The 12,410-nt window shown below is 49.3% G+C and overlaps 1 protein-coding gene across 2 annotated transcripts in view; it reads right to left on the bottom strand.

Moving 5' to 3' along the window:
• The window catches only part of STK32C (serine/threonine kinase 32C), a 98,247-nt gene that overhangs the window by 5,208 nt on the left and 80,629 nt on the right, over positions 1–12,410 (bottom strand). For both annotated transcript variants that reach the window (XM_080403423.1, XM_080403424.1), the window contains exons 3-11: positions 12,234–12,385; positions 8,128–8,301; positions 7,558–7,595; positions 6,052–6,141; positions 5,411–5,514; positions 5,195–5,311; positions 2,392–2,517; positions 2,091–2,222; positions 311–378 (exon numbers count right to left, since the gene is read on the bottom strand). In XM_080403423.1, the coding sequence (XP_080259549.1) occupies positions 311–378; positions 2,091–2,222; positions 2,392–2,517; positions 5,195–5,311; positions 5,411–5,514; positions 6,052–6,141; positions 7,558–7,595; positions 8,128–8,301; positions 12,234–12,385 (1,001 nt within the window). The remainder of the gene's footprint in view (positions 1–310; positions 379–2,090; positions 2,223–2,391; positions 2,518–5,194; positions 5,312–5,410; positions 5,515–6,051; positions 6,142–7,557; positions 7,596–8,127; positions 8,302–12,233; positions 12,386–12,410) is intronic.

The following is a 12,410-nucleotide window of genomic DNA, read 5'->3' as shown; positions in this document are numbered from 1 at the left end:
AGATGATGCAGTGGGGGAACTGAAGAAGTGTCGCATATGTATGTTAAATTCCAGAAATCTCTCTGCAGCATATTATATTTAATTTATTAAAGTGATTAATAATCCCTCATCTTGTCTCCCTTTTGGGTCAGAACTACTTTCATACAGAGGCAGCACCTGAGCTCCTTGGCTGATGTTAGTCACCCAGGGCTAAGCCGCTGGCAGCAAGATGCTCCCAGCCATCAGGCACTGACACTCTGATTTCTAAGGGAAGTCAGTGGAAAAAGAGTATTTTTTCCTTAAAAAAAACCCAACAAACCCACACACTCACTTCTCTCTGTTAAAGATGACAAAGTCTTGCTGGATAGCTTCAAGGCATTCTTGGAGATAGTCATTTTCCTGTTGAAAAAAAACAATACAAGCATAAGCAGTGCCATTTGCATCTCACTGCTGCCTGCAGCATCGCAGCACTTCCAGCGCTGTGCACGGAGCCTCCCAGCCACCAGAGACTTCAGCTGAAACAGAGGATGGAAACAGCACAGCTGCTAGCCTTCGTGGCTTTCACCAGGGGCTTGTTTCATCTGTGACAAGCACAGTTTTCCATAAAACATAGATGGTGCACAGCTTTCCAGATGTATCTGTGTAATCTGCTTTTGGAAGTGTTACCTGCCCACGGGAATGAAAGTCAGCACGGGGAAGAGACCAGCACAAAGCCGGCATGCAGGTGTGTGGACAGCCCTTGCCTCCTGACTCCTGCCTTTATTTTACCTCCTGCAACACCTCTGCCTGGGTGCAGAGACCTCTCCGAAGCCAGACACTGCTGCAGCACACCGCCTCCAACCAAAGCAGGGATGCCCACCGCGGAGCCTCACCCACCCCCGCACCCCCAGCCACGGGTTGATGGCCACGGCGAGGGACAGGCTCCCGCCTGGCACCTGCGTGGGCACTGGCAATCAGTGTGGGTCCTGGCAGGCAAAGTGCCCTTAATGTTCCCGGCAGCAAAACCTCAGAGAGGCATTTGCAAATGTGCTTATTCTTGGTTTTTTCCTCCTGATTTATTCTTCATCCTTTTTCAGTAAGTCTCATTGATCGCAGCATTAACTCCCGCTGAAGAGGGAAGGGATCCATTGCAGTTAATTAGTGCAGACAACAAGACAGGCAAAATCCTGCCTGGTGTTCCCTGTCGCTCTCAAGACAGGGGATGCTCCCCCTGACCTCGCTGGGGCAGAACAGATGTTTGTTCCCTTAGCCTGGGATTTGCACAGCTCAGAGGCACTGCGCAGGGGAGGCAGGCGGTGGGTAATGCACATTTGCTCTCACAGACCTCCCCGGCACAGCAGCCTATCTGCAAACACCCCTACAAACGCCTGTTCTCTGCGGGACCATGTACCTGCTCTGCTGTGTAAGATGGTTTTACTTCTGGGATGTGTCCGCTCTGTAAAAATCAGATTCTTGTATTTACCTCCCCAGTGATATAAAAGCACCATGACCACCACAGTGAAAAGAAGAAACAAATGCATCTCATCTCTGGCCTAATTTCCTGGCTAATGGATACCTCTCTGCAGAAAGCTGGTGCCCCTCTCCCAGGCTCATGTGCTGATGGCAGCCAGCCCAGCCAGAGCTCGCCCCGGCGTGGGGGCACAGCAGGGCTGCAGGGCTCACCCAGCCGCACGCTCACGCAGCAACAGAAAGCACAGGACCGGTACCCACACCTGGGACTGACTGGCGGGGTGTTTCTGCATGGCCATCACCCCAGATTGGAGGAACCGCTCCCCCATAACCCCACTGACAGCTGCCATGGACACCAGGCAGCGCCTCTCGGAATGGTGAGGACCATATGGATGTGGTGTTTTTTCAGTTTTTCTTCTGACAGGTGTGCCCAGACCTCTGTTTCTCATTTCATTTTCCAAAGGACAGGTTACTGTGAAAGGGTTTTAAGAAACTGAGGTAAGAGGAACATTTGCTTGTCAAGAAGACTGCATTGGGCAAATGTTTTTATCAAAACAAATCTGCAGTTACTGCAGCACTGTTGCAGTTACGACTGCTCTACACCCCACATTCAGCAGCTCAGCCTTTTTTCCCGGCTGGCCATTACCCCAGAAAGCACTTACAGACTGCGAGCTGTCCTTGCTGTTATCCCTCGACTTGTTCTTCGCAAGCCTCTTCTTCTTCTTGTGCAAGGGCCTCGACTCCAGAATCATCTCCTCCAGCTCGAAGGTGGGGTCACAGTGCAGGCGGCCCTTCTGCCAGGACACACAGCGCGGCACCGCGCGCGTTAGGCACAGCACAGGCTCTCGCAGCAGAGAGACTCAGGAACTGCTTCCATCAGAAAGCTCTGCTGAACGCAGCAGTTCCTCTCATGACAAGAAGCCGTCCCTGCTTGGGACCGGGACACAGATCGCTCCTACTCACATTGGGGACGAAGCCCGGCTCCACTCGCTTCTCACAGACGTCGCTCCAGACCACACCGGACAAGTACGCCGAGGCCTGAACATCGGCCAGGCAGGAAAAGCGATGCTCGGGATTCACCGTCAGCAGCTGGGGAGAGAAAGGCACTCCTGTCAGAGGGGAAAGAAAAGGAGCCCTGTGGCACCCTGTCGTTAAGACGACTCAGATGTTTCAGCCATGCAGCAAGCTTTCTGCCATGGGAAATACGTAACTACTATAGGGAAAAAAATAATAGAAAAACTTTCTGGAGGCTGTGAAATCAGACAGCCAAAAATCTGGTACCGTGAGCTCTTGGACCAACACAGGCTTGTTCCTCCCACGCCTGCCTATGCTGCACGACCCCTCACCGCTGCACCTGGGTGCTGCTGCCCTGGCGAGCTCCTTCTCGTGCCAGGGACAGACCTTGCTCCCTCATAAAGACATTGATTCCCCCCGAGGGTCACCACTGGGTTTCAGCCTCCACATGTCCTGTTTTCACACCACTTCTGTGACACCAGGGGATACTGCTCCATTTATCACACACAGGGCTAATGAAGCACAGAGAAAAAAAATCAAAATGCTTGCTTGCCCTGCTGAGAGACCAGTCTGAGGACAGATTTTTCAAAGAATTCAGCACTGTGCACTATGCTGTATGCTCAGCTGATGAGCTACAGCTTCCCAGACTGCTGGAGGTATGCCTCCTGTGGAGCTACATCTAACAGGGAGGCACACCTAACACAGGGTCTGAGTAAAATTCTGTGCCTGGTCTCCCCCTGTGAAAATCTTCACCAAAGCATTGATGCCACCTTTACAGTGCATCCTCAGAGCCCTGTGTGCGTCCCTCCTCTCTCAAATACAGGATGCTCGTGGCAGGCAAGATGCACCCACCCTCGCCCCTCTCCGGATGTCAGCTCCCCTGCCTGCCTGTGCCACCGCCACCAGCACCAGAGCCGCACCCCACCTCTGGACCATTTCTTGCCTTTTTTCCAGAGCACCTAGAACTTGAGTCCTGACCTCTGGCTGCCCCAGCTCAGTTCTGGGCATCTGCAAACTGAGTGTATATGGTCTCCACAAACTGGACACCTATGGCAAGACCTCTAAAAAATGCCTAGCACTGTTTCCTTTTAAAAACTGTGGCGTAATTCTAGACAGACTAATTTTAGGAGGTTACAGCCTTTTTGCAGAAAATGTCAGCAATAAGTATTTTTCCAGTGCCCAAGGTATGCAAGAAGCAGGTAACGGTGACTGTACGTACAGCCCGCCAAACGTGCAGGCACAGGGATGCTTGTGAAGGGCACAGGGTAAAAGACCGCCTCGACCAGCAACTGCCACCTGGGGAACTTCTCAGGCACTTTTTCACAGCATAAAATTATCTTCATCTTTAAAACAAAAAGGGAGGAAACCCCAATTCCCAAGTAAGGCCACGTGGGAAGGAGACAAGGGGCATCGAAGCCAGCACAGAGCCAGTGCCGGAGTGAGGAGCAGGGAGCAGGAGCTGGCTCTACAGGCAGGTGGGCAATGCAGCACCCAGCATCACCCCCGGGCACCAGCAGAGCCCCCTGGGCTGCTCCAGTGGGCAGGGCACAGGGCTGGGACACTCCGAGCACAGGAACCCCAGTGCTCTGGGGGACGTGTGTCCAGCTCTGGGGCCCCCAACATAAGGAGGACATGGACCTGTTGGAGAGAGCCCAGAGGAGGCCACGGAGGTGGTCAGGGGGCTGGAGCCCCTCTGCTATGGCGCCGGGCTGGGAGAGCTGGGGCTGCTCAGCCTGGGGAGGAGAAGGCTCCGGGGAGACCTTAGAGCAGCTCCCAGCACCTACAGGGGCCGGCAAGAAGCTGGAGAGGGGCTTTGTACGTGGGCTTGGAGCAACCTGGTCTGGTGGAAAGCGTCCCTGCCCATGGCAGGGGGTTGAACTAGATGATCTTTAAGGTCCCTGCCAACCCAAACAATTCTACAAATCTGCTTCTATGATTATATGACACGGGGTGTCCTTCCAGGCTGAGGCGGCTGCTGGCATTTTCCTGGTGAGATGTTTTAATTCCTGCCTGGTCTCCAGGAGCCCGGCTGCCGGCAGCCCAGCAGATGGCAATGCAAACCTGCTGAACACTCCACCGCAGCCATAACTAACAATGCTGCTATTCATTAAAACAAAATCTAATTATGTAAATTGTCCACCCAACATTAACTTACATTAGAGTCACTTATTTGCTGTCAGTACCATGTATATCTTCTGTATAGCACACTCATCAGCTACTGAGCTCTCAAGCAAGCAGAAGCTAAAACAGCCTCCACATCTTTCTTGTGTAGCAGCACGAGGAAAGTAGCGGACTGTCCCATAGATACGGACCCCCCCACAAGAGTTCTAACAACCAAACACACCAAGTCAGGCCCTTCAGCCCAGCAGAACTGGTGAGAGGGAGCAGCTAACACAGCAGCGGCAGCATGCACTCCTCCATCTTACACTTACACATCTTACTCGGCCACAATTGCTGACTTTTTAGGTTACAGTGATCACAGAGGGGGTGCTGGAAGGGCACAGCTCTAGCTCAGGTGGGAATTTGACTGTCACACCAAAACAGGCCCTTGCTATCAAAGATAATGCATCTTATTACAGGTATAATAAACAAACAAAATGTGATTAATCTGCGCTTAAGCCTGAACAAAGTCATAAAAACTAGTCCCATTTCAATTTTACATTATTTATTAATAGGCTGAAGATTTTCCAGCTAGTCCTGCATGCACTGTGGCTAATATACAACTTAAACCACGTCAGCAAAACTCGTTTACCTTTCTTAATAGAGCAACCATTTCTTTTGACCATGCAGACGAATACTGAACGCTCACAGTACTGAACAGCTGAATTAAAGACTCCACAGGGTTGTTGGAGTGGATGTCATACGGTCTCTGGGGGAAAAAAGCAGAAAGATGAGAAGAAATTCCCTCTCCTCTCTGCAGTCAATCAGAAAACGTGTTCTTATGCCTCGGAGCGCCTGGGAGCCCTACCCAGCCCCGCAGCAGTTCGTAAGCCATGATTCCCAGCGACCACCAATCCACCTCGAAGGAGTAGCCTGTCCCGCCATTGAGGAAGGAATGGAAGATCTCCGGAGCTGAACAGAAATGGCAAAATTCAACAGGTTATTCATTGACTTCATTTTGTTTCTATTTCAGTATTTCACGTAAGTCAGTACACAAGACCTTATGGTTATTTTTATGCACTACTGCCCAAGGGGAGGCTGTGCAAGCCAGGGTGAGTAGCAGCAGCAGCAGCAGCAGCAGCAGCAGCAGCAGCAGCAGCATGCCTGCCCTAGCTGGGCAGCTGGGTTACCGGGCTCACATGAAGAGAACCCTCCCCACCGAGCAAGCAAGGGATGGCACAAACCCACTGCCTGCCGGAACGCACCCAGCCCCAGCCCAGGGCCAGCGGGGAGGGCAGGGTGGGATGGGGAGGGTACGCTGACAGCGATTCATTCACTCTGGAAGTTTCACTTTTCAAACCATCAGGCTCCACTGAATGACTTGGGTGCATGCATTAACCTGCCAAATTAATTCAGTGCCTTTGTCATAGACAGGGACTGTCAGGCAGCATGCGGTGAGTACTCTTGAAATGTAAAAGACAGATGTAAGGAACAGCTATTATTTCTTACCCATGTACGGCTTTGTTCCAGCTAATGCAGTTGCTCTTTCACCATCCCTAATTATTGTTGCAATATTAAAATCTGTTAAGTGTGCATGACCTTAAACAAAGACACATTTTAAGAAGGAATTAATCACAAGAACAGTGGCAATGTACAGTCAGAATACATTTGTTTCATAAGCTTCTGCCCTCGGACAGTGTAACGTGGGGGCAGGCAGGTCAGGGCCCGACCCCACCAAATGGCCGTAACGGATTCTGAAGCTTTCCCAGCAGCTCAGGCTGGCTGGGTGATTAAAAGGTAGCTAGCTTAGGATCTTGATTTTAAATCACACTTGGAGCAAACTAGTAACGTACAGCAAGTCCAGCACTAGGTCAAATGGCTCTTGCCAGAACAAACAGCCAGCAAAGAAGGCAACAGAGAAACACTATACTAAGATATTGCCTTGGTCGCATTGATTAAAAACCTAGAACTGTTTTTGATGAAAGCCACTGAGCCACAACTACCACAAAGTCCCAGAGCTGAAGCAGTGCTGCCACTCCGTACAGACCACAGCAAACTTCGATGTGCCAGCTGAATGAAATCATAACAATACTACCCAAACCCTAAGGCTGTATGAAGACATCATTAAGATGTTTCAAAAAGTGCTGGAACACCTTCTCTCTGTTTCTACTTTCCCTGTCATCAGGACTGAAATTTAAAATTCAGAACACATCATTATTTTCAAGCCAGCCTGTGATACAGAGAACCCACCCACTCGCCCTTCTGGAGGCTGCTTTCTGCTCTCTAGCTACAAGGCAGTTATGACAGTGGTGTGTAAATCACAGACTAAAGCCCTGTGAAGTCTTCCCTGACATCTCCTTTTTCCCATTTACGTTTGGGCTTTATACACTGCACTGCTTTCTAGTTAACTCCCATGCAAGTGCAAGCTTTGGTTTTGATGAGGCTTTATGGTAAAACTCAGATGGTTTGAGCCTGCTGTCCTGAGAGACTGCATCTTCAGTTTATAAGATCTACTACTGGAACAGAAGACACTACAGGCTCTCCTATGGCACTTCTCCTGTGGAGGCCGCTGAGACAATATTACTGATAGATGCTCTCACAAAGGTCCCTGAAGTCACTCTCCCTGGCTCAGCCCAGGTCATCCCCCCAGAAAGACATCAAAACTATCCTAAAAGCATATGTGCAGATCACTGACTTCAAAACTCAACCAAGTCACTTCTCCTGCTTTGTGCCCTCCCACGATGCCTGGTACCGCAGTTCTGGCATGGGGGACCTGTGCATGGGGCCACTAGCGAGAAAGGAGGTGGTGCGGGTGCAGCGAGGGGGGTAACGAGAGAAGGGCTGCCCTTGGTGCGCCCGTCCTGGCATTACAGCGCACAGGTACGTTCAGCCAAACACTGAGCAGTTAAGCATGATGCTTTTTCTGCTCTTTTCCAAGATAAAAAGATGCACAGTCTGTAAAGACTCTGTCCCTTGAATGAAGGGGGCAGACAAAGCAAGGCACAGAGATCCTACCTTGCTCATCGAGGAGGATGTTGTCTGGTTTTACGTCTCTGGGAAAAGAAGCAAGGTTACAGCAAGATGAAATCTCAGTCAGATCAAGGATGCAACTCAACAACAAAAAAACCCTTAACTTTTTTACCTATCAAAAATTAGGAACAAATAAAACAAAAATATCCTAACATGAGACAAGTCCCTTTATGATGGACTAGAAATATGCTCTTCCTGGGCAACTGGGCAAAAAAGTGGGAGAACTGGACTTGATCAGGCATCACTTCCAAGGAAAACTAATAACAATCCAAAGAAAACCAGTAACGACACCGGGCCTACTTCTGTGAAACCCTTGATTCCTTTGAAACCCACCCTGCCAGGTGCCTTCAGCGCCCAGCGAAGTGTCGGGCTTCCTCCAAGGGACAGGGCAGCCAGGCCAGCGCCGAAGCGTGCCCACCAGCATTGCCAGTGCCGTCCAGTGCAGGCTGATAGCTCTGACCCGGGGGCACTGGTGGCACTAAGCAAAGAGAGCATCGCCTACCAACAAACCCGCCAGGGGCAGCACCCACTGCGAGTAGCAGGCTGCGTGGTTACCTGTGGATAATGTGCTGACTTCGTAGGTAGTCGAGAGCCAGTGCCATCTCACAGATGTAGAGTTTGACTGTTTCTTCCGTAAACTGAACGTTTTGCTGCAGGTGATAGCGCAGGTCACCACCAAGAAGCAGATCCACCACCATGAACATGTCCTCCTCGTCCTGGAAGGAGTACCTGCGGGACCAGCGGCACGTGAGCAAGCAGGCTGAGCCTCACAGCAGCCACAAAACCAGGCCAGGCTTCCCCCTCTCCTAACATGCGGCTCCTGTGAAAGCTGTGGGCAGTGCCACTGCCAGTGTACGCCAGCCTAGGCCATTGCGCCTTCCCCATGAAGCAGGTGCAACTCGAGGTGATGTCTCGTTTTTGAACCTACTGCTACACTAAGGTGTAATACCTGTGATGAGGTAAGTATCCCAGTCCAGTTCCCCCCTCTCACCCAGCCACCGTCATCTTTCGTCTTATGGGTAAATTCAACAAATACAAACCAAGGAATAAATATAAATACCTTTTATGTTGTGCAGAAGTCCTTGTCCACCTGTGTGAGAAGCCAAGGGGCGGGGGAGTCTCGCTGACAGAAGATCCAGTCGAGAGCCCCGAGGGTCCTCAGGCCCCTGGATTCCAGCACCGGCGGAGGGTTCTCCTGCCTGGCTCGCCAAATTGATGCCAAAACAGCACAGAGCAACTGCTCAGAGATGAGTTTTGTCTTTAAGCAGCGAAGGTATCTATTTCGTGGAACACTGAGGAGCTAGCCAATTTGCACCGGACAAGCAAGCTGCCGAGCGCCACCGTGTAACCCCCCGCAGGCAGGGCTGCGGGCAGCGCGCGGGGTTTGCCAGCCAGCCACTTAAGAGCAACTTTGCATTTTCAATTGCAAACAATCCGATAAACCTACTTAAAATATCTCTGCTTATCCTGAAAATGAATTGGAAAACACAACTGCTAATTTAACCATAAAAACCAGAAAAAGAGATTTATATTTACTGTAGAGTAAAACGCCTCTCTAAATCTGCAGTGGAACCAACAGGAGACTGACAGCAGTGAGGATTCACTACAAAACAACGTTCAATTGTTATATTTGGTGACAGTATTTCTAAGGAAAGAGTATGTGGGATTGTATAATACTTATGAATCACACAATTATGTTCTCATCTTAAATGTAGGTTTATTCTAAAAGTACAAGATGAAACAGAGAAATTTGCTAAGAGAGCAAGTTTTCCCAAGAATCCCATTACTCGTTGGAAAAAAATATTTGCAATTGTTAAAACACTAAATAAATAAATACTATTTGGCTACCCTGGAGTAAAGGCTCAACAAAAAGAATGTAAAGTACTACCAACTTCCAGCACTTTGGGTATAACACTTTCTGTTTTTTTGAAAGGCTTTCCACCCACCAGCCTGCCACGCACCCCACATCGCCGTGGGCGGCCCGAGGCTCAGCCTGCCCGGCCCCCCAAGGTGTGCTGCCTCCCCACAAAAAACTGCGGCTTCTGCCCCTCTTCTGTCCCCGTGAAATCAGGGAGCCGCTCATGAGGCACTGATTCCAGCCTTAAGAACACATCCCAGAGGTAACAGAGCCTTGCAGTGGCTGAAGGAGATTACCGTGCACCACGCCTTGCAGATGCACTTCCTTGCATTTTTTACATAATATATCATTTTTCTTTACCCATTATTTTCCAAGTAAGCACAGCCTTTATTTTACATTTACTATTTTCTCCTTGTGGTTGTGGCTGCACAAATTTTGAGGCAATCTCAAAACCACTGGGTTGGAAATAGTGCCTACCTGACCTGATGATACTCTCTAAGCCACAGCTGCAGACCTTTACCAAAAGCCACGCTGTCGTTGGAAAGAAAGCATTTCAAACCATGCCAAGGGTGTGCAAAACACTTGGGGAATAAATCCTAGACAAAATTTTGAGCAATCCAGGTCATATACACAGTAAGAGAAGGAACCACTCTTCCCTGCACAGTCTGTCATCCTCCACTCAATGGGATATGAAAGATTTTCCATCACTTCTCATAAAAATCACTCTTCTTCGCTCTGGGAATGTAAGCCATGAACTCCTTATTTCTATAACCCTGCACAGATGATGGATGGATTTTCTGATCCCTGCCTCACATCAGGGGCTCCTTCACAGGGCAGGGAGGGAAGAGAGAGGACCAACCACCTGGAGCACCCTGCAGCAGAATCCGGGAGAGTGTCACGAGGCTGACTGCTAGGGACTCATCCCAAACTAACCAAAGATCATAGGATATAATGCACTATTATCTAAAATGTGTCAATTAGCTTTTTGTGCTATCCTGGTTTCAGCTGGGATAGAGTTGGTTTCCTTCTTGGTAGCTGGCGCAGGGCTGTGTTTTGGCTCTGATGTGAGAGCAACGTTGATAGCACACTGATGTTAGTTGTTGCTGGGTGATGTTTATACTAAATCAAGGACTTTTCGGTTTCCTGGGCCCTGCCAGCGGGAGGGCTGGAGGGGCACGGGAAGCTGGGAGGGGACACAGCCAGGACAGGTGACCCCAACTGGCCAAAGGGACATTCCATACCGTATGGCATCATGCTGAGTATATAAACTGGGGCAAGAAGAAGGAAGGGGGGGACATCTGGCATTGTGGCGTTTGTCTTCCCGAGTAGCCGTTAAGTGTGATGGAGCCCGGCTGCCCTGGGGATGGACGAACCCCCGCCTGCCCGTGGGCGGTGGGGGATGAATTCCTGGGTTTGCTTGGGTGTGCGGTTTTGCTTTACCTATTAAATGTTTCTTATCTCAACCCTTGAGTTTCACATTCCTTTCAGATCCTCCTCCCCATCCCTCTGGGTGAGGGGCAGTGAGCGAGCGGCTGCGTGGGGCTGGGTTGCCGGCCAGGGTTAAATGACAGCATGTGCAAAATTTGATAATGATACATCTGAGCTCTAAAGGAATATATTTTATTTGACTAGTGAGTGTGTTGCAAAGCACTTTTTGCCCTTAGTTGTCCTCCAGCAAAAGGCCCTGCACCTGATAATTTAAAGAGATCTCATAACTTTTTTTCAGCAACAGATCATTAAAAAGTTACATTTCAAATTGCTCAATACTAATTTGACTGTGTGCACTGGTAAAAAACTATCCTCATTACTGTGTAATGTTTTAGAGTCCAGTTTCAAAAGAAGTCCTCAAATCAGGCTGAAATCTAACAAATAGCTTTAGTTGGTAATGCTTTTGAAATACATCCTGTCTAGACAGTCACAGTAAAAAATGACATGCAATGTATCTCCTTGGCTTCCCTACAACCATATTAACCCCCACACCCCAGCAGCATCCCTCAGTGTACATCTGTGGAGCCGCCTTTGCAGTGCCTGCACAGACCCAGACACACTCAGGACAGCTTGAAACCACCCACCACAACCTTTTGAGGTGGGACCTCTCTCAGAAACACTTTACTGAACGCACTGGCTACAGCTAAGGGCAGTTCTGTTTATTTAAACTGTTAGCCAGTCTCTGCAAGATTTGAGTCCTTTTAGAAAGAGACCAGATGCTTACTCTGTAAAACATTACATATTTTGTATATTTTTTGTATTAATAAAAGTTATAAATCATCATCTCTAAACATGCCAGTTTCTTTGACTTCTCAAGCTGTTGCTTGCTACAAAAAATGGCCCCACGCAGTATCTGATTCACCACAGGCTGTCACCATTCTCAGTATCTCCACACACATGAGATGGATGATTTCTTTAACAGCAGTCAGCAAAAGCATCACAGTGCCCCAAGACACCTTAGTCAGGCTGCACACCGACACACCATGGTAAAAAAATATTTGATGGTTAAATTGGTAGGGAGTCCCTTAGGGGGGACCTGATAGTGGTATTTGCAAGAAGGCTGTGAAAAACACCTAACAAAGACACAAAAGTTTTTAGTGGAAAAACAGATACTAAGCTGTTTTAAAACGTTTGATGCCGTAACATTTGGATAGCTTCTGTGCTATGTTTCCTGACTGGATTTCACGTTATCATGGACTTTGATTGTATGGTATTCCCATGGACAGCCATGACTCCAGGAGGATGGGGAGAATGTGGCTCTGTGAGTACCTGAGGGCAGGCGGCCCCAGAAGGCAGAGGGAAAGGAGCTGCTCACCAGAGATTCACCAGGAACACGTGCTCGATCTCCTGCAGGATCTCCAGCTCTCTGAACACATTGCGAACCTCATCTCTTTCGATGCACTGCTGTTTGTTCATGTACTTCATGGCATACATCTTCTCAGTGTCTCTCTTCTGCACAATACACACCTAAAGTACCACAGAAGGGGAAGGA

The sequence above is a fragment of the Falco punctatus genome (genome assembly GCF_963210335.1).
Source record: "Falco punctatus genome assembly, chromosome: 9".
In the NCBI taxonomy this organism is placed as follows: domain Eukaryota; kingdom Metazoa; phylum Chordata; class Aves; order Falconiformes; family Falconidae; genus Falco; species Falco punctatus.
This window is presented reverse-complemented; position numbering and strand designations above follow the sequence as displayed.